The 21594-nt window shown below is 43.8% G+C and overlaps 1 protein-coding gene across 1 annotated transcript in view; it reads right to left on the bottom strand.

Moving 5' to 3' along the window:
* Nucleotides 1-21594, bottom strand: part of TAFA3 (TAFA chemokine like family member 3) — a 93815-nt gene that overhangs the window by 54609 nt on the left and 17612 nt on the right. Inside the window, exons 2-3 of the mRNA XM_053393508.1 lie at nucleotides 8593-8681; nucleotides 7549-7664 (exon numbers count right to left, since the gene is read on the bottom strand). Coding sequence (XP_053249483.1) covers nucleotides 7549-7663 — 115 coding nt within the window. The 5' untranslated portion in view covers nucleotide 7664; nucleotides 8593-8681. The remainder of the gene's footprint in view (nucleotides 1-7548; nucleotides 7665-8592; nucleotides 8682-21594) is intronic.

Genomic DNA, 21594 nt, shown 5'->3' with positions numbered 1-21594 from the left:
GCTCCGCAAGGCAATGAATATCCAGCCTAAGTTGCCTAAATGGATGCAGTCAAGCAGCTTTGGCTTGCGATCATTAGTCCTCATCATAATACCATTCTTACTTTAATAAAAATCCATCACTGTCGATGAGGAGTGGGGAGTGGGTGAGTGGGTAGATCTTTAACAGGTGCTCTGTTCCACAGCAGGAAATCTAGTGGATACATTCACAAAGCAATCAAGCTATTTACCAGCAGGAGCGGAGAATCTCAGGCCCAGGGCCAAATGCAGCCCTCCCAGCTTATTAACCAGGTGCTCGGAATTCTCCCCAGGCTCCACCCCCTTTCTCCAAGCCACACCCCTCCCTGGCCCTGCATTGCAGCCTGCTTGGGTGTTTTTGCCTGTCTTGGACTCACAGCTCAGTTGTTGCTTTATTCCAAAAATCACTACAATGCCGAAACATAGATCAGGCTACAGGTAACACCAGGCTTCCTCAAACTCAGCCCTCCAGATGTTTTTGGCCTACAACTCCCATAATCCCTAGCTAGCAGTGGTCATGGATGGTGGGAACTGTAGTCTAAAAACATCTGGAGGGCTGAGTTTGAGGAAGCCTGGGTTACATGGTTCAGAAGTTCATAGCAGAGCTCTAAAGAACAAGCTAGATGCATGTTAAGATTTGGTTCCAACATTTGATGTGTAAATGAGCTTCCCTTTGGAAGAGCAGTCATCCGTGTGGTGATTGTCCTGAGCCACAGGACTGGGCAAGCAAGCAGGCACTCCTGCAAGTAGGTTGGATCTACTTGCATGGTCTTAGCCATCACAACATCCTTCGAGAAGGAGTCAGCATAGCCAGCTCACTCTCCAATTTAGCTTCAGGAAGCACAATCACATCAGGAGGATCTACCATGACATTTGGGGCATCTGATGATACTGAATTGTGACTGTCTCCAGGCAACTCACCGAACCTCTCCCTAGCATCCAGATCAGCACCTCCCAAACCACAGAGCCCTTCCCCTAGATCCAAGCTCTGCATTCTCATCCCAATCCTCCTCCCGCTTCAGAAAAGCCCTGCAAAGAAATCTCAATGGGACTCATGAAAAGGGTTTGCCTTCTGAATTGGGCACCAAATTAATTTTTAATTCTGATTTTATTTTACTTATTAGATTTATATACTGCCAGTCATCATAAGATGTCAGGGTGGTTCACAGAGTTTTGAGGCCAGATCTGTACAGGGTAGCAAAATATCAGCTCCATTACATACTAGGATCACTTCTCCTTCAGAGCTAATCCCTCCAACATTTGGCGCTTCCTTTGAAGTTAAGTCACCTAGTGCCATGATGATACAAAGTGGAAATAAAGCTCAGCACCTTGCCCAAATCAGGGATCATGGCTTTGCTCAAAATACAAACAAACTGCAATCAATAAGCCAAAAAAAAAAAACCCCTTAGCTACAGAGCAAACCAAACCTCAATCCCTTTTTTCCTGATATGACTCTGAGTCAGCAGTCATGGTTTGATTCCTTCTAGCAAGGGCAGGGAGCGTCAGGAAGCAAATCACACAGTAAGCTATGTCTTATGGCTTGCTGTGACATGGAAATATGATGAATATCTAAATACTGCAAGCCTTTCCTATCCACAGAATGCCAGCTCCCCCTATGCAAAATCTTCCCAAAACTGGGGCTATCTTCATTTACAGCAACTGTTCTCCTTCCTAGGAATCCCCTGATGGATCACGCCCATGAGATCACTTGTGGAAACTGCAACTATTGTAGGCAAGTTCTGCATTCTCTCCAAATATGATATTATTATTGTTACATTTATCTTCATATGTACCTGGCTGCAGGTTAGCATGATGATAAAGAGGCTGAATGCTCATTGATTGTTTGGAATAGTCACACTGGGAGATATAGGTTAGTTGTGAGCAGTGATATCAGGGATTATAGGATTAGAATTGTTTTATCTATAGCGGGGAATGGCAGAAGTGGAACAGGGGTCTACGTAAGGTCATACATTAGCAAATGCAGCTGCAGTCTAACTCTTCTGCATCTTCCCTCATATACTTGATGCACAAATTTACATTGCTAAAATTAAATTGAAAAACATCAATGTGTGGCCCAAATATGTTCCACAGATGGTAAAATCAGCAGCTTCTGGATGCAGACGGGATTTTGAAAAGAATCTACAGACTGAGAAGGCCTAAAGCAATTTTCTGTGCTCATATGTAAAACTGAATGCAGTGCATTATTGGTTTATTATGTACCACATTTTCCACAGAAATAGTACAGAGAACTTGATAAATAAATAGATAGATACACACATAAATAAATAAATAAATAAATAATCACCACACATGGGAGTACTTCTGTAAGTACCGTATTTTTTGCTCTATAAGACTCACTTTTTCCCTCCTAAAAAGTAAGGGGAAATGTGTGTGTGTCTTATGGAGCGAATGCAGGCTGCGCAGCAATCCCAGAAGCTAGAACAGCAAGAGGGATTGCTACTTTCGCTGTGCAGCGGATGATCCCTCTTGCTGTTCTGGCTTCTGAAATTCAGAATATTTTTTTCTTGTTCTTCTCCTCCAAAAACTAGGTGCGTCTTGTGGTCTGGTGCGTCTTATAGAGCGAAAAATACGGTAATTCCTATGTATGGACTTATTAATATAGCCCTAAGCGGGGTGGAGCAAAACCAGGAGTATTGCAACTTTTAAAGGAAATGAAAGATGGAGCAGGCTTGTTTTCTCCTGCTCCAGAAGGCAGGACCCGAACCAATGGATTCAAGCTAAAAAAAGGAGATTCCAAATCAACATCAGAAAGAACTTTCTGACAGTATGAGCTGTTTGACAGTGGAATAGACTCCCTTGGAAGATGTGGTGGGCTTGGAGGTTTTTAAGCAGAGGTTGGATGGTCATCTGTCATGGATACTTTAGCTGAGATTCCTGCATTGCAGGAGGCTGGACTAGATGACCCTAAGGATTCCTTCCAACTCAACAAATCTATGATCTTGGAAATAATCTGTGTGCTTTTCACAGAGCTCGCTATGTGCACATGACCCTCCCATTTTATTATGCACAGAAGCAAGTTTAGAACACAGTTCCTATGCCAAAACGCAGGGAAGGGTCACCAAGCTTGATTGCCTTAACGCCAGACCATGATGGGCAGAAACCAAGGGCAGAAACACAAACTGTAGAGGCATTACTGCAGTGTGAGATGCAAGTACGCCACAGACGTGGATGGAATTGAGATCCAAATCAGGAGATTAATTTGCCCAAGTTCCACCAGCACTCCCCATCGAAAGATAGAACTTCTCTTTTAAATGATGTGGAAAATAACTTGCATATGAAAATGACAGAAATGTTTTGTTGTTGTTTTTTTGCAAATTGGATGGCTACAATGCAGGCATACCTCTGAGACTGGAGCATCATTTGCCTTTATTCCCCGCAGACAGGTGTTTATTATGCATCTCTCTTTCTCTAAATTCCAACCACACTTCGAGACACATGCTAGACAGCAGAAATGGGATTTAGGCACCTGCGGTAAACTAAAGAGGCTCCCCCAAGCCTGTGAATAGGAAGAGCACCAGAGCAGCTACTCACTTTTAATTGCTCCCTGTAGCATGGAGCAATTAGGGAAGCAAGTCTCAGGCAGAAATCCTTTGAAGTCCTCATATCCTGAACTCCAACTGCCTGCAGCTCCATAGCTCTCGGTTCAAATACAGCAGAAAACAGTGGGACAGGTTTTTGGCATGCACGACACATTAATGCCGTTGTGTGCTAACTATGTTCACGACTGCCCACCTCTGAAAAATCTAAATTCTACATTGCCCTGTTTAGATGACTCTATGTGTAGCAGAAGCTCATCCTCCACCCAACAGCATACTTGGGAATGACCCATGCTGACAATGACAGAAGCAAGTAGGTCAAGTATAGATTCCTATTCCTAGATGCATATTCCTAACAGGAAAAGAACACACATTGTACCGCTGCTTTTTAAGGCTGAGTACATTTCAAGACATTATTCGTTTTGTTCTTTGTATGCAGGTCCTAGTCTGAAAGAATATCATGTGACCCCCTTTGCCTTATTTGGCATAATTGCATAGCAGCTCCTATAAAACATGCCGGAATTGCCAATAAAAAATGGTAAAGGGACCCCTGACAGTTACGTCCAGTTGCAGATGACTCTGGGGTTGTGGCGCTCATCTCGCTTTACAGGCTGAGGGAGCCGGTGTTGGTCCGCAGACCATTTTTCCAGGTCATGTGGCCAGCATGACTAAGCCGCTTCTAGTGAAACCAGAGCAGCACATGGAAATGCTATTTACCTTCCTGCCGGAGCGGTACCTATTTATCTACTTGCACTTTGACGTGCTTTTGAACTGCTAGGTTGGCAGGAGCTGGGACCGAACAACTGGAGCTCACCCCGTCGCGGGGATTCAAATGCCAACCTTCTGATCGGCAGGCCCAAGAGGCTCAGTGGTTTAGACCACAGCGCCACCTGCATCCCACGAATTGGCAATGCCACTCATTTTAAAGCCTCCAGGAAAAGCTCTCTCTCCCCCTCTTTATTAAAACACATTTATTCAAAAGTTACAACACAGCTTCATCCACTGCCATAATATCACCATAATATCACAGAATCATCACTCCATTCCTCAGTCCCATGTCACTGTCATGTTGGCTCACCAAATACTCTCAATCTGGTTTACTGGACATTTTAAATTAATATATCCCCTCCACAGCACCTCTGTGATGATGGTGGCATTAAAATATCCTGTTCTTTTTCAATAAAAGAGAAAAAAGGAGACCAAATCATGCCAAAGGTATCTTTCTTGGAGATGCCTTTGATTAGTTGCCAGTGGTATGTGAGGCATTCTAATAAAGCAATGCTCCAGGTGTTATTAATCCAAGCCTTTATTGGTATATTAGAGGCTTTCTTCCATCGTTGGGCAATAACTAGTTTAGCTGCTCTGAACAGGAAGGAAATTAATTCTTTAGATTTAAGGGTAAAATTTGGGGCCAAATCTAGCGATAGTAAGGCAAGTAAGGCAAGGAGAGATAGATTTGGGGGGGGGGGAGTCTGATTCAAAGCTGTTTACAGCTTTAAGCATTAGAACTGTACCTTCAAATAGACAGAAAAATAAACTTGTAACTAGGTACAGTTTGTGGAAGTGCCAGATACCAAAGCTCCTCACATTCTCCATCAGATGACGTTTCAAGGAATAAAGCCATAATATGACTTCTAATCTTAACCAAGCTTCGCTGCAGCAAAGACGTACATATGGTGGTAATCTCTCCAAGTCAGGCTGCAGGCTGAAATAAGTTGGAACAGGCAGAAAGCACTCTTGACAAGAACTGCCACCTGCATATACAGCACCAGGCCAGAAATGCAACAGAAATTACAGGCTGCAAAACTGAGTCAACAGCCGAGGAAAATACCAGCGATGACCAAATGGCTACCCACGATAAGAAAATTTGTGGGATTTGCAACTTGAGTCAGCCCTATGACTAACACAAATAAAGAATTAACCCAACTAAAGAACACTTCCAGTTCCTTAGAATTAAAACCTAAGAATCAGTTTTAAAATCCAAAAACTAAAATACAAGAATCATGGGAACATTCGTCGATTTCTGAGGTTTATTTACTACTTGTTCTGGCAAAAAGGCATGTCGCTACAGTATTCCCACTGGACACAATGAACAGGTCAAAATGTAAATATCATAAGGCTAAGCTTCAGCTGAAAGCCCTAAGCTTGGGGGGTGGGGGACAGACAATAGTTTTATACCTTAGTGAGCAGAAGTTCTCCATAGTTTGTTATTGCCCAGTTGACACATCTGAGTGAACCATACAGTAGTTAATGGTACACCACAAGAGCAGAGATGACTTCTGCTTTGCTCCTCGCCTAGCACAAGCAATAATACACAATACCTGGAGTATCCTGACATCTGAACCAGGAATAGTGGTTTATTTTGCTCAAACTCTTAACTCTCAATAACACACCTTGACTACACACCATGGTTTGTTTGGAGCAACCCTGGTTTGAGCATAAAGCTAAGTCAGAGGTCATGTTTATTGCTCCCACCGACAGCAAGGGAGAAGCAAAGCAGTTATCACCTGCACATCCATGATAAATCATTAGCTGAATCAGATTTTGCTGAGTTTTGCATTCCATTTAAAACACAATAATAGCATAAGAAGAGCCCCGCTAGACCATGCCAAAGGCTCATCTCATCCACCAGCCAGTTTTCACAGTGGTCAACCAGATACTGATTGCAGCAAAGTGACTGAACTTCTTGCAGGGAGAAGACCCTTCTCTGCACATGGAACATTGAGCTCTGTCGCAGAGATGTCCACTTGGGAGTTGCATTTGCCTGATGTCATTTTCAGAGGCTATATCAGGTACAATAAGCACAAATGGGAGAGTGCCTGCAGCATTCCAGCAAGTTCTACCCAGCCACCCCATGCACATTCGTTGTAGTTTCTGAAAACACTACTATGAGAACAACTGCAGACACAGATGACTCTGTCCATGCATTTGGAAACCCTGGAAAAACAGGACTACCAAGCGAGCAGAGAAAAGCTGCCCATGTGTACAATCACATATGTGGGAGTCATTTCAAATATTACAATGAATGTCTGTCATTCAGGGACTAAGCCTGCTGCTGCAATGCTGCTCACCATTCTCCACAATGCACATTTTAGGTGTGAAAGGGGCTTGAGTCTGTCTCAGAAAGGAGGTTTATGTTGAGGAAAAACTCAAGGGTTCTGAAGTTTGTGCACCTTTTTTCCTAAGACACACTTGCAATTTGCCAATGCCTTTCTTGGCTTGGGCAGCTAGGAAATCACCCTGCAGCCAGGCTCTTCTTTGAGACTTGGCAGGTGCCAAACCTCATGTGCTCATGTGAACTCCACCCAGCAGGAGACAGTGCTGAGGCAAGAACCTATGTAATGTCGTTTCTTCTACCTTCTCCAATCATTAAAATGGCCTTTTGCAGAGAGGAGGAAGGGATGAGGGTCTGAGGTTCATTTTTACTGAGTTCAGTAAGTGGCTGGCTTCCCCCTCCCTCTGTGCCCAGTGTCAAATACCTGCTGGCTTTATGCAGCTGTTATAGCATTGAGAGAGCATGCTCTGAGAAAGAATTCTAAAATAATGGTGGTGTTCTGCCTCTAGAGTACATCTGAGTACACCCCTCACACCTGGAATTTTGAACAGACTTGAAATTCTGAGAAAGTACCAAGGGCACCAGTCACAAAATGGATGCTGTGTATAGGAGAAGCCAAACCAGTGTAAACAGCAACTGAACTGGAAGAGAAAACAATCTCTGCTGCACTGTAGATTTCTGAGGAGTATTTATGGAGACTTCTTGCAGGTGCCATAGGAGGTACTTCTGGACACACGGGTGACTCCTGCTCTAAACCTCTCAACATAAAAAACTGAACCTTCTTCAGAAGTCCAGTTGGTAGCATCTTGCAAGTCCTCAGAAGGTCTGGAGATGCAAGAAGTCTAATCCTGCGCACACACTTTTAGTCAAAACGCTGCAATAAGAAACAAGGGGAGATTCAAGAGAGATTGTTTGGCCTACCTGAATGGCTTCTGTGGTGTGATGAGGCCAGAGTCAGCCTTCCCCATAGTGTTATAAGGCAGAGAGAGAGCACCAATATCCCTTTGCTCAAGCTTCGGATGTCCCTCTCACTCATTCTGCCAAGGAAAAAGAAATTGCATTAAGATCCACATGTCATGGATCTACAGGTCAGAAAAATCCCAGCATCTCAGACTAGATCAAGTTGCTGTTTCTGGAACAAACAAGCTTTATTTTAACATATTTCAGCATTTCAAAACTAAATGAGTGGAGCATATGGCACAATTGGGGATCCTGATAAACCAGGATTTACTTTCAAGCAAATGTAAATTAAAGTCCCGGATGTCTTCTGAATGTCAGGTAGTTGTTTTTCTCTTTGACATCTGATGGGAGGGCGTTCCACAGGGCGGGCGCCACTACGGAGAAGGCCCTCTGCCTGGTTCCCTGTAGCTTTGCTTCTCACAATGAGGGAACCGCCAGAAGGCCCTCAGCACTGGACCTCAGCATCCGGGCAGAATGATGGGGGTGGAGACGCTCCTTCAGGTATACTGGGCCGACACTGTTTAGGGCTTTAAAGGTCAACACCAACACTTTGAATTGTGCTCGGAAACGTACTGGGAGCCAGTGTAGGTCTTTCAAGACCGGTGTTACGTGGTCTCGGCGGCCGCCCCCAGTCACCAGTCTAGCTGCCGCATTCTGGATTAGTTGTAGTTTCCAGGTCACCTTCAAAGGTAGCCCCACATAGAGCGCATTGCAGTAGTCCATAGCACACAACGACTATGTTTGTATTTTCTCTTTTCACAAGTAGTTGTACAAATATAGTCCAAATAACTTCGGAGCAAAATGAGCTTCTTTTTGGTGCCAAAATAAGTTGGTCCAAAATTCAGCCCAGGAAAAGGGAATTGGTGGCATAAAGGAAGATCTGTGTGTTCCAAATAGATTCCTGCCACTTTAAAAAACACACCTTTTGCCAAGATTCATTCAGCTTTTTAACAACAGGCTTTCTTGTGAAATAATAGAAATAAGTATTTGAATAATGATACTTACCTCCTACTGGGGCTTCACAGCTATTGTCTGTGCATTGGCCAATCTCATATAGACTCGGTATTTGCAAAGAAGGGCAAACATCAGGGCATCTAAAAAATGAAAACAAACAAACAGCTACTTAAATTTACAGTGGACAGAGTCTGTCTAAAAGCACCAGTGAATCGTACTGCCCAAGACAAAACTCTAGAATAACACATACAGTAGCTTGTAAACAGAGGCTAATCCTCTTTGCAGAAACAGTGGGTTTTTAATAATAATAATAACAATAACAATAATAATAATAATAATAATAATAATAATAATAATAATAAATATTATTAACGGTCCCTCTCCTGCCGTCCTCATATTTCAGCTAACATCATGGGTGCCTATTTTACAGAGGACAGTCCTCTCTTTGAAGGGTTGAACACCTGAACAGAAATTTTGGAAGGCAGGATAGTGATAAAAGATCGCTGCTGAAGGAAACCAAAGACCTGCCTAGTCCAGCATTCTGTCCTCCTTAGTTGCAAGACTGTCAGGTATTAATCTTCCCTTCTTCCCTTGAGGACAGTGGTGGCAGCTGTTTTTACCAGGGTAGCCCACTCATAGGATAAATGGGACATTTGCACTGTGTCACGTTCTATGAGGCAGATTGGGGTGAAGAGGATGAACCAGGCAGCTTGCTGCTAGGAACATTTTCCAGTTCTTTCTGGACCCTACAAAATGACTGGCCGAGAGCAGCAGCTAAAGGGCAACAGGTGAAAGGGGTGTGTCCATTCATGTAACTCCAGCTGGAATACATCTATATGGGGATCACAGTCAAACTGCTCTATACCTTGGATGTTAAAAATGGGCCCTTGCGGAAGTGATTTTTCCCAAAACAGGTTGAGCTTATTGTAAAGAGCATTTCTAGCACCTAATGTTCTTCTTGCATTTTGTTTCCTTTCTTTTTTTGCCTGCTGTCCAGAGCGCCAGATCCTACGGCAAGCCTATAGCTGCCATCCATCCTCCAACCACATCCAGACACTCACACAGGATATCCACCGCCCTCACTGGTTCAGATTTAAAAGAGAGGTAGAGCTGGGTATCATCCACATACTGATGAACACCCAGCCCAAACCCCCTGATGATCTCTCCCAGTAGCTTTATATAGTTGTTTAAAAGCATGGGGGGGAAGGATGGAACCCTCATTCACCCCACAAGTGAGAGCCCAGGGATCTGAACACTCATCCTCCAACACCATTTTCCGGACACGGCCCAGGAGGAAGGAGCGGAACCACTGTATAACAATGCCCCCAGCTCCCAGCTCCTCTAGGCGGTCCAGAAGGATTTCATGGTCAATGGTATCAAAGGCCACTGAGAGATCCAGCAGAACTAGAAAACAGCTTTCACCTTTGTCCCTAGCCCACTGGAGATCACTGACCAGCGTGACCAATGCAGTTTCAGTCCCATGAATAAGGATGTAGAAATGTTAAGGGACAGCAAGCAGTCGCAGAGCATAGAGTCTTCTTGCCTGTGCAGTCTCCATTTACTAGGGATGGGGGGGGAAACGACAATTCACAGCCTTGTATATCACCTGCTGCGATTTAACGGGGTCCAGAGTGAACAACCACAGAAGCTGTAAAACTTTAGTGCCCAATCAGAATTTATTAACAGGGAGCTGGAGAGCGAGTGTATGTTGTTTGTGGTGATGGAGAGCCCTTCCTGGGCACAGGGCCAGCTCACAACTGTTCCTTGTCAAAACATAACACTGGATCTCTAATGATTTATCTGTAAGCATTTTAATCTGTCGTTCTATGACAGCAATTCTTAAACTCTTGTTTTATTGTGGCCCACTATTCTAATTTGCTTGTTCTTCAGGAATCACAGTACAGTATTTGCTATGAGGCTGCCTGAAAGGCTTCTTGGATGAGAACTAATCTCCTTCCAAACTCTGAAACGGCTGTAGCGAATGCACAGAAGGGGGAGCATAGTTTGTGTATGCACCATGTTACTGAGTTGTATTTGTTAAGCAAGGCCAGTAGTGGGGGGCCGATCCATTACAGTGGATGAGGCATTGCCCTACCAACCCCCACCTGCCCTCAGAGAGCCTTTCCTTGCCTACTTTTTTACTTAGATGTAGCCCAGGGTATGGCAGTGCCTGCTGGTTTCATCCCCCACAGACTCAGTGTTGCCCTTGTTCAATTCATCTGTGAGGAGCATGGGGACAAAATTAGGGCCACATTAGCAAGAGGGCTTGTTGCTTAATATGAGAAGAGCTATGCGTCTCAATGGATGCCATTTACTTGATGACCAACTGCACCATCCCCTCAGTAGAGATGCTGGAGGATTCTGACAAAAACAGCAAAGGGAAGTGGAAAGGCTGCAGGTTGTATGTTCACCTGTGGTCAGGAACGGAACTCAATCCAGCCAATATAATCTGTATTCATTCGCATTGATGTTGTTTTAAATATGCAAATGATACATAATTCATTACTTTGAATACATTGTTTTTGACATTTCCTTTACATTGAAATGAATGCAAGTTACATGAATAGTTTCATAAATTGCATAACTTATGTTAACTAGCAGATTGTGAGATGGCTAACACAGTATTTGCCAGAAACTGAACTGCAGCAGAGCAGAAACCATGTGGATTATGATGAATACAGGTTGGATTGGAACTTGCTGCCTTCTTATAGCCCTACTCCCCAGCGCCTGCTGTCTTATAGCTATGCTATTATGGTGATGCCATGGACTGGCTGGATGCAGAGAAGTGGTGGGAGGCACCAGCCAGGGTTTGCAAGCCCCCTCCACAGAGGCTGACCCCTCTCACTGTCCTCGGAGCTTGCTTACCGGTAACCTCCTCTGCCTGACATCCAGACAGATCAGGGAAATTTTGATAGGCGACATTTTCCCAAGCGTGGGGAAATGCACACCCCCTCCTCCTGCTTCCGCAGGGGAAAGAAAAGTAGTCAGAAATCTATTTACATGATGTTTATTTCTGACATTACAGCACTACAGACAAACACGTCCTTTCAGTTCAGTTCTTCCAGTACGTCTAACAAACTTCCTGTACATGCGCACATGGAAGGTTTCAAATTACACTCTTCACAGAGACTTTTCCAGCCTGTGAACTTCCTGGGAAATTCTTCTTTCCCACAGATAGACACATCATGTGATGTCAACAATCTGGCTGTTTGCAGCTGTGATGTTTCCATATACTGACACCCCCATGGGAAGGAAGGCCCAGAACCAGGGGAGTGGTGGTGGGACAATGATGAGCGGTCAGAGGGAGAAGGAGCAGGCTATGAGGAGGAGGTGTCAGCAGCAGGTGACAGGGTTTAGTGAGCAAGAAGAGTCTGTGACAAAATATAGTTCAGAGTCTGAGGCTGAAGCAGAGGCTGGAAAGGAGGGGGTCAAAAGCTTGCTGAAGAATCCAGGGAGCCTCCCCCTCCTGCTGAGACCAGAACCCTTCCCCCTTGGTCTCCAAGAACACATAGAAAAATGAAAAGAGGTTAGTTGTGCACAGACACAGTTTGAGACTGTGTGGGTTAAACCCTGAAAAGGAGAAGTCTTAGAAAAGGGTGCTTGCAACTGCTTCATCAGGGCAGGACCTCCTAGGAAGAGTTGCTGAGACCACTAGGCTGGAGCTCTGTGGTTTGTTTTCTTGAATAAAAACTGGCCTCGGGTGATATATTTTGTTGCTGACCGATTCAAGCCTTGACAGGTGGGCACTCAGTTGTACAAGCACAATCACAAACCCTTCCAATTTTTCCCCATTCTCAGATAATTTTTTTGTAAGGTCTCACAACATGCAAGTCATGTTATGGCATGGGAATCACTGACACAGACATTACAGAGACTAATGTTCAATTCAAACAGCCTTCTTCACATTTTTCTAGTCAGACAATGGTGAGATCCACTTGCAAAGTGGTAGTGTAAAAAGGTCCTGCATGAATTTCCAAACTAATAAGGAAAATGTTGACTCACAGCCATTTGGGATCCTTTTAGTGACCCAATTTTATATGATTCTAGCTACAAGCTTATTCAGAACTCACAAGGGGAGCCTAGAATAGAATAAGCTCCCAACACATAGAGGGCTATGAGAATTGCAACAGAAGGAAAAGAACCAGGAAGCAGAGCCTCACACTCCCTTCTCACGCAAGAATAATCTCATGAGGAGGAATGTTGGGGAGAGGGAACAGCCGAATCCAGCACGGAACCAGGTGTACACAAGATGACTTCTAAATGCGTTCTTGTGAATTCATGCGTGTTGAAACAAGTGGTTTTCATGTACTTTTTCAATGGTAATCCTATGACCAACACAGATCCATTGCCCACTCAACCACAAAAAAGTTAATGGAGCACCTACTGAGACCCAACTTTTTACATAAATTCTGACCTTGATTTGGGATGTCAGAAAACAGCCTACCTCAGTCCGAGGCTCTTCATAGGCTGCCCAGCTCAACTCAGGGTCTTTCTGAACTATTTGCCATCCCCACTTCCTCTCAGTTCCATTTTCAATTAAGCAACAGGCAGTTAGCCTGTTGCCTCCCAGTACCCTGAAGTGGACTCATGGTGGGCCTAGCCAGCCAGGAATCTCATCCCCTTACAGGCAACAGTAGCACAGAACACAACCAAACCCCACTAAGCAAGGAGACAGGGAGCAAGCAAGGAGGCAGCTGCCAACTAGCTAGTCTACCCACCAACGCTCCGTCCCAGCTGGGGCACTTCCCTGTGTCTGCAACCCCAAGAGGAGCAAAGCAGGTGATGGGAGGTGGTAGCCAGGTGAACTGCTCCTTGGAGCATCCTGTGCTGAGCATGCCACACCGGAGAAAGCATGATGAGCAGGAGTGGGTGGTAGGGCAACCCAGGGGAGCTATCAGGTCGCAGCTTTTAACCTGGCAGCATTCCTCTCCACAAACAGTTTTAAGCCAGCCCACCTAGGATAAAATTAAACATCACAATAGTGACTTGCCCTGTGAAATATTTTCATTCTCCGGAGAGTGCATTTGAACTTCACCTGCTCCTCTTCTTCATGAAATGTATGAAAACAGCAGTGCCTACGTGATCAAATCTCCATTGTTTGTATTAGATATCACAGCCACTGGAAGTAATTTAAAGGATTGTTGGGATATTTTTTTCCAAACTCACTGATGCAAATCTGCACTGCTGATTTGCTTGTTCTTCTTGGCAAACTCTGGCAAAAATTTTTTGCAAAGGAATAGAAATGTGTCTTGCTCCCAAAGACACATTTGACCTCAGCTATTTGCTAATTTAATACTACTTCATCTACTGGTTAGGATTTGTTATTTTGATTATTCTGTATGTCTTAATCCTGAAACCGTGCAGGGGTGCTTGCATGAATTTTAACCAATTTAAAGAGGGTGTTAAACTTGATTGAGCCAAGCCAGAGTTCTGACTTAATGAAGAGTCTTACTCTGCCTAATTCTGATTGGAGCTGGAAAAGGGGAGGAGATCTATTTAACTGAGCACTAACACTGAACATCTGAACCAAGCAGAGGTTCACAGTCAGACTCTTAATGTAGATACACATACGGTATATGCACACTCTGCCCCATAAAGTATACAAGCCATTGACCCAAAAATGAGAAGTGTGCATAAGAGTTTCCAGCTGGGGAAAAGGAGGAGCCACACAGAGTATAGGCGTACATACTAGAAATCCCATGGCAAAGACTAAAACCTCCTGACCTAATGTTACCAGATTCAGATGGAAATTTATAGTCTCAGGCATGATATTTATATACATGCTTTATTTGAAAACTTGTAGCCCTAACTCTCTGTCCTTTCAACAGTGCTGCTCACAGCAACTGGGAGCTCCAGACTAAAAAACGTGCCCTCAACTCTTTAAGTTCTGGCAGAATCATCCTGCACAGGGCTTGTCACATGGCTTTGGTGCTTTGCAGTGCACAGTTTGCATGCATTGAAATGATTTAACACTGGCCAAAGGGCAATCAAGCAAAGCGCTTTCTGCTCTGTACCTATCATTATACATGCCCTTCTCACATTCCTAGCACTGCTGAGGGGGCAACTAGCATGATTGGCTGATTGCATGCAGTACTAATATGCTTGAAATTAAGAGAGATTGTGAGGCTGTGGCCATTAGGGCTCTGACTGATTGAAAGTCACACACAAAGATCAAGTGCAGAACCTTAGACAAAAGAAAGATGGAAGGCAGCGGCAAGGGAGCAAGGGAAGCCCATTGCTAAGGTCCTTGCACTTTCAAGTGGGTACATCTTGGCACCAGTGGGTCAGGAAAAAGCTCTTCACGGGAAGGGTATTTTATTAAATGGATTGTTTGCAATCAGCAGCCCTGTCTCCAAGGTCCTTTCGAAAGTGGCATCCACAGAAGGTGGAGAGCCTGATGGTTGCGACACTGCAGCTTTGGAAAACTCTCCATGCACGTTAGCTTGCCAGAGGCTCACTTTGGTACCTGGAATGCAGACTTTCATGTATTTATTTGTCCAGGCATTGAATGAGTAACTTTAATGCACTCCTGTATTTAACGCTTGTTCTGTTTTATGGCTGCTGCTTCCATTTTAGCCTTTGTATTTATAATGTTGCATTATTTTTTATTGCCGTTTTAATCAAGTGTTTGAAATCTTTGACAATTTTAATAACATACCGTATATGATAAAATACAGTACTTGTGAATGGTACTCTTCTGTGCAAGTGTTTTTAAAGGTCCAGGACCCCTTCCCTCCCTTTATTTTTTTATAACTGTCTCCTCCAATGTGATCGCCTCCAGATGTTTCAGACCGCAATTCACAGCAGCCCCAACCAATACAAACTGATGGGAGTTGTAGTCCATCTGGAATCCACCACACTAGAGCTACAGAAACTAGATGCAGCAAGCTGCCCCTTTTCTAAATGGTAGATGTTTATAACACACATAAATATACATACAATATATTTCATAATGCAATGCTTCATAATAAAATGTTCCTATAGGATGCATTAAAAATATATATCTTAGTTTATATGAGCAGTATGTGAGTTTATATAAATGCTTTTCTGTCTCCCCCCCCAAAAAAAAATGCAGAAGAAAATTAAGAAATACAAAATGCTCCATTATAGCTCTTAAAACTTTTTTTTAAAAAAACTAGGCTTATTTTCTCATGCCTGGACTGCTCACACCCTGCTGTGTGGTATATGTCTGTTGAAACAACAACAAGAGTGGCTAATCTGGTCATGCATCAAAGTGGTGAAGCAGCTATTTAGAAAGTGTATGAAAACTGTTATTATACAACAGCTTACACATATCAACACAATAAGAGCAGCTGCACAATCTGGACCCTCTGAGAACCTGTGGGCTCTGAACATGGAGTAGTGTGTCCCATAATCTCCAGTTAAACCTCACAGACAGATACGGGAGTGTCAGTAGGGGATGATAAGACTAGGTTCTGTGGGGTCATAATATGCAGGACCCTCATTGTCAGCAGCACCCCCACAAATGGAGAAGACCTCCATATGGAGGCCTCCAGTCACACGACTGTCTGATAACACAGTGTAAAGAGACCAAGAGCAAATGGCAACTGAATATGGACACTCTGTGACCTTTGGATGAACTGAAAGATTGCATCCGATTGCTCAGAAATGCCCCTTGCAAACATATCATGAGAACTGTGCTGCTCATGTTACAATCACTACAGATCTAAAGCTCAAATGCCAGCATTGTGTGAAAGAGCTAAATGAAGGAAAGATAAATGAACACAACACATGCACTTGGTCAGTCCCTCTCTCTTTGCAGTGAAACTTCCGTTTAGTTTGAAATTCTCTCAAAATCACTTGGTACTTGCACTGCAAAATATGCATCTCCTAAGTAGATTGTAGTACATAACACACCATTATATGATGCAGCCGAAGAAAGACAGAACCCTATCCATATGGGGAAACTGCCATGCTATGTGTTGCTCACAGAAGGAGCAAGAGAGGATCTCCATCAATTTGCTTCCTTCCGAAAGCAAGCCCACATCAGCCAACACCATCAAGTCCTCCCCCTGCAGTGCTGTCTTACAGTGTGTGGTGGATTGGACAGCCCTAAATGGATTAAGGTTGAGAAAAGAGCCAAATCATCCCTTTCCTTAAGAAGAAAAAACACATACTGGAGAAATGGCTATGATGATCAAAGGATACAGTCTCATGCCAAGACTCTGAAACCAACAGAGCCTTTTTGAACTCACTTGAGAGACATCTTCCACTGTACATTACATGACAGCAAACCTTACTTACTACCAAATTAACACTCCTTGGAGGGCCTTGGCCAGCATCCCACTTGGGGCAACTATATTGTCTGGGTTTGTATTCATGGAAAAGCCTGATGTCCAAAACAGTTAACAAGCAACCTAAGGGACACGGGTGGTGCTGTGGTCTAAACCACTGAGCCTCTTGGGCTTGCTGAGTGGAAGGTTGGCAGTTCAAATCCCCACAATGGGGTGAGCTCCCATTGCTTTGTCCCAGCTCTTGCCAACCAAGCAGTTCGAAAGCACACCAGTGCAAGTAGATAAATAGGTACAGCTGTAGCGGGAAGGTAAACAGCATTTACGTGCACTCTGGCACTCGTCACGGTGTCCCATTGCACCAGAAGTGGTTTAGTCATGCTGGCCACATGACCCAGAAAGCTGTCTGCTGACAAATGCCGGCTCCCTCAGTCTGAAAGCAAGATGAGTGTCGCACCCTATAGTTGCCTTTGACTGGACTTAACAATTCAGGGGTCCGTTACCTTACCTTTTTACTTGTGCATAGAGTGCAAGCAAAGTGAATGGGGCTGTGGGGCCATGTGTTTGGCCCAAACTCCACATTCATTCTACTCCTATTACTCTTCCACTGCTGTGTTGAGCCCAATATCTACACCTATCTATATAGATATATCTAGATCTTCTCCGTATGTGGGGGCTTCCCATGGAGTTGTAACTCTTGAGTGCTCAGGGTTCTAAATCATGTGAGGATCCTCCACACAGCGAATAGGTTAGAACAGAGATGTGGCCCTGCAGCCTTTCTTGCCACCCTAACACATCAGCGATGTGTTGCCTCGGCAGCCCAGGACCACCATACATACTGCCCAGGCTTGTGTCCCGGGGAGACTTTGGTGGTGCTACAACTTGGATGCTGCTAATACAGTGGTTTGGCTTCCCCCTCGGAGGCACACTCCATTGTCTCTCAAGACAGATGAATACTAACAACCAGCTTGAACATGCATTTGTCAGATTCTTGCAGCACGTTTTTCTATAAGTGATGAGAGTAGATTCCAAACTTGGGAAGTTCTGAATAACCAACTCTTGAAGTCTGAACAGCCTCAATTCAATAACAAATTGACCCTGGGTTCTTCTGAATTCAGACCTGGAGGATTGGGCTGGAGAAGTGTCTGGGTCCTGTTGTGCTCCCGATGTCATAGGGAGCACGATGCAGTTTTGAATTCAGAAGTAGGGTCAAGAAATAATGAAGGTGTTTTGTTTACTTTCTTGGGGCGAGGGAAATCACTCATTTCGCCAAGGCCAGTTCTGAACTGTGTGGTGGGTAGGTCACCCATCATTAATCTGTGTGCACTTGCATTACCACTTTTGTGGGTGCATCATAAATATGTGATGTGCGGAGAAGGCTCCAAGGAAAAGCCAGAAAAAGAGGAGGGAGGGTGAAACTGCATTAACTAATGCAGGTTAATTGATCCTCTGGAAAGAAAAAACACATACACAGAGTGCCGATGAGATCTCGGTTACACAAAGGCTGCTTTGCATTGGATTGTCAGTGTAAAGAGGCTTAGAGCAAGTGTCAGTGTCATTTACACCCCTTTATGCCTGCAGAGAGATGAAATGAGATCGGGGTGACACAGACCCTTAAGCAAAAAGTGCATCCTGTCCCAAAGGGATCTCTATTTAGCCTGTAAGGTCTGGATAGTTTCCCCACACTGCACCCCCAGGCACTCTCACCACTGGAGGGTTCATTATCCTTTCCAGCATCCAGGCATTGCTACGGAGCACCCTAACTTAATAAATGATTCAAGCAGAGCTAAGTGATGGTGTGGGTAATTTGCAGTGGTAAATGTAATGTACACTGTGAGCCTCTCTGAACAGACCTTGCTTGCTTCCCAGATGATGATTTTATTACAGTACTGTGGAAGCATGGGAATATACACCATGCCCAGCAAATATTAATGAATGAGGGATGCATACTAGGTGACTCTGGAAAGTGTCAAAGAAAAGGCAACTCAGACTCTGGAATCTGGGGGATCCCAATGAAAGTCAACCACGCCACCCTGCTTATTCCCTCCGAATCACCCAAATTTATTTTTTTTACCTGCCCCAAGGTCATCTCAAATAAGATTGCCCTGAGGTTCACCAGGGGAAAGAAGATCCCCAGTGAGGGATAACAAATGCTATTTTTAAAAAGCAGTCAAGCTTGGAGAATGGCACTGAGAGTTATTTCTAGGGCAGACAGAGGGACAAGGGAATGCTCCAATGGCTCGGATGGCAACAAGCCATATGCCTCAGATAAGATAACACAAGCCCAGGCTTCCCAAGAAAGACTGGGCAAGAAATGAGGTTCAGTCTGCATTTAAAGGCAAACCTACAGAAGTCACACTTTTTGAAACAACAGGCAAACTGAAACACAGCCACTCTTCGCAAGTCACACTTTTCTGAATTTTGCAGCGCAGCTGTCCAGCCAAGTAAGGTATACAAAAACACTGCGCAGTAAAGTATGCATTAGTGAAAATAACAAAGAAAAATGCATTATATTTGGGGAAATGGCTTGGGGAAACTGTATATTAGGCTAAACTGCATACAAAAAAATGTTTATTTGGAGAAATTCGCACTAAAGTCCGTGCTGGTGAAGGGCAGGTAATGAAGGTAACAACAAGAACGCCAAACCAGGGATTGGGGTGTGTAGAAGGAACACACCACAATCCCTGGTTTGGCGTTCTTGTTGTTACCTTCATTACCTGCCCTTCACCTGTTCCTTCTACACACCCCAAAGCAAAGTCAGTGACATCAGCAGAGTCACAATAATCAACTAGCTATGGTTTACCATAATGTAAAAACTAGGCGATTGCCTGATTCTGCTGGCATCTCTCATTGTGTCCCCCTCAGGTTAAAAAAACCAATAATCTGCATACGTTCCCTAGGTCCTTCCTTGTGCCTCAACCTACTGGGACTTCCTTAGTGTCATCTACCTGATGGCTCGCCCTATCCTGAGTACATCAAAACCTTCATACGCACTGCATTCCATGACCTATCAGGGAGTAAAGGCAGGAAGAGCATGTTTAAGGATGGAGAGTGACAAGTCTTCAAATCCTTACAAAAAGAAGAACAGCTAGATGTCCAATCAATGTTATGCAAAATATCAGAGGGGAGGATGATGGCGAAGGTTGAGATGTGGAATTCTTTGTGGACTTTTCCTATTTCTTCTCAGAGGCTGAACACTCTGTTCTGCACTAAGCCAGAGGCGCCTTTTTAAGCACATACAGAAGGAGAGAAAACTGGCAGATAAAAGAAGTATTACCCCTTAATTCCATGAAGTTGTTTTAGTTGGTTTTTTAAAAAAAAAAATCTCCAGCATCAGCCTCATTGTGGGCTGTGGGCTCTCTTTTCCATTTACCGAAAGCATAATTCTCCCATATTTCTATAGAAAATGCTCAAAGTGGCAAAAACAAATTGAAAATCCCAAGCACAATTACTTGCAGGAACCCCTTACCCATGTGTGCCCACTTGACTGCTTCAGTCTTTGGAACTGGAACTGTTACAGGCGCCACATAACATTCGTTCTGCACTTCTAGGAAATTGCTTAGTGTGGCAACATTTACACTTTGGAATTCCCTGTCTATTGACATCAGGCAGGTGCCTTCGCTGTACTCTTTTCACCACCTGCTAAAAACATTTTAGTTTAGGCACGCCTATCCAGACATGTAGAAATTACATGCTTATTTATTTTTAGCTTTTTTTGACATTTATCATCTTTTGAAGATTTTTAGATACCCTCTTTAACTGTTTTTATTTTTATTTTATTTTTAAAATGCTTTATTTTATATTTTTGTAAACCACTTAAGAGGTTCTTAGCATCAAGCAGTGTATACATTTTGTTAAATAAGAGAAACATAAATACAAATGTGACGGTCGTAAGATTTTCTCCTTAAAAAATATAAACAAACAAACATAAATTTAACATGACAACAAAGAACATAACTCACCCACATAGCAACGTAAAAACTATGACCAGCAAATAATGGGAAATCTGACTACAGAAGCACTGTAAGCTGCCCAGAGTGACTGAGGAGAAGACTAGCCAAATGGGCGGGAAATAATAATGATAATGATAATTCTGAAATAGCAACTTTCCCCTCCACTGGAAAGCCTCAAAAAGGAGGCAGTTGCTGGGGCATAGCCACTAACAAGGTCTGCCCCACTTTTGGGGGGAAGACTGGGGGAAAAGAAACAGGGCCTCTGGGGGCTGTCTAAACACTCAAGTGACTAAGCACACTTTTAACATGGTTCTGAAAAGGTCAAACATGCAATAAACCTCACAGTTTTCTACTGTAGCAAGGCCAGTTCCCACCCACCCCAATACCATTGTGTTCATAAAAGATATTATACTGTTAGGCCGATTAGGCCTGACCATCTTTAGCAGCCAAGAGCTATTGCTGCCAAAAGGCGTTATGGCAGCAAACAAAACTCACAGAACCAATTTCCGTTCCCTGCTACAAAGTACCCCATTTCCACTGAAAGGTTAAGATTCATACTCTCTCGGCATTTATTTTTATTCATAAAAAGGCATTAGCTCCTTCTATGGAAAACACCCGAAGCAATGTACAGCAAAGCAAAAGGGGAGGAGATGCATCTGTTTAACACAGTGCATTCTTTAAAAAACAAACAAACCAGTGGCTGTTTAGCGAACCAGCAGCAATAAAATCTCCATTTAAAATCAAGCTCAACTTAAGCTATTTAACAGCATTATGCTGAAAAACCTTCCTGAATTCCTCCCCAGTCCAGCTTTAAACTCACTTGCTGGTGAAAAAAGCGCAAGGATGGA

Source organism: Podarcis raffonei, chromosome 6 (assembly GCF_027172205.1).
Source record: "Podarcis raffonei isolate rPodRaf1 chromosome 6, rPodRaf1.pri, whole genome shotgun sequence".
Classification (NCBI taxonomy): Eukaryota; Metazoa; Chordata; class Lepidosauria; order Squamata; family Lacertidae; genus Podarcis; species Podarcis raffonei.
This window is presented reverse-complemented; position numbering and strand designations above follow the sequence as displayed.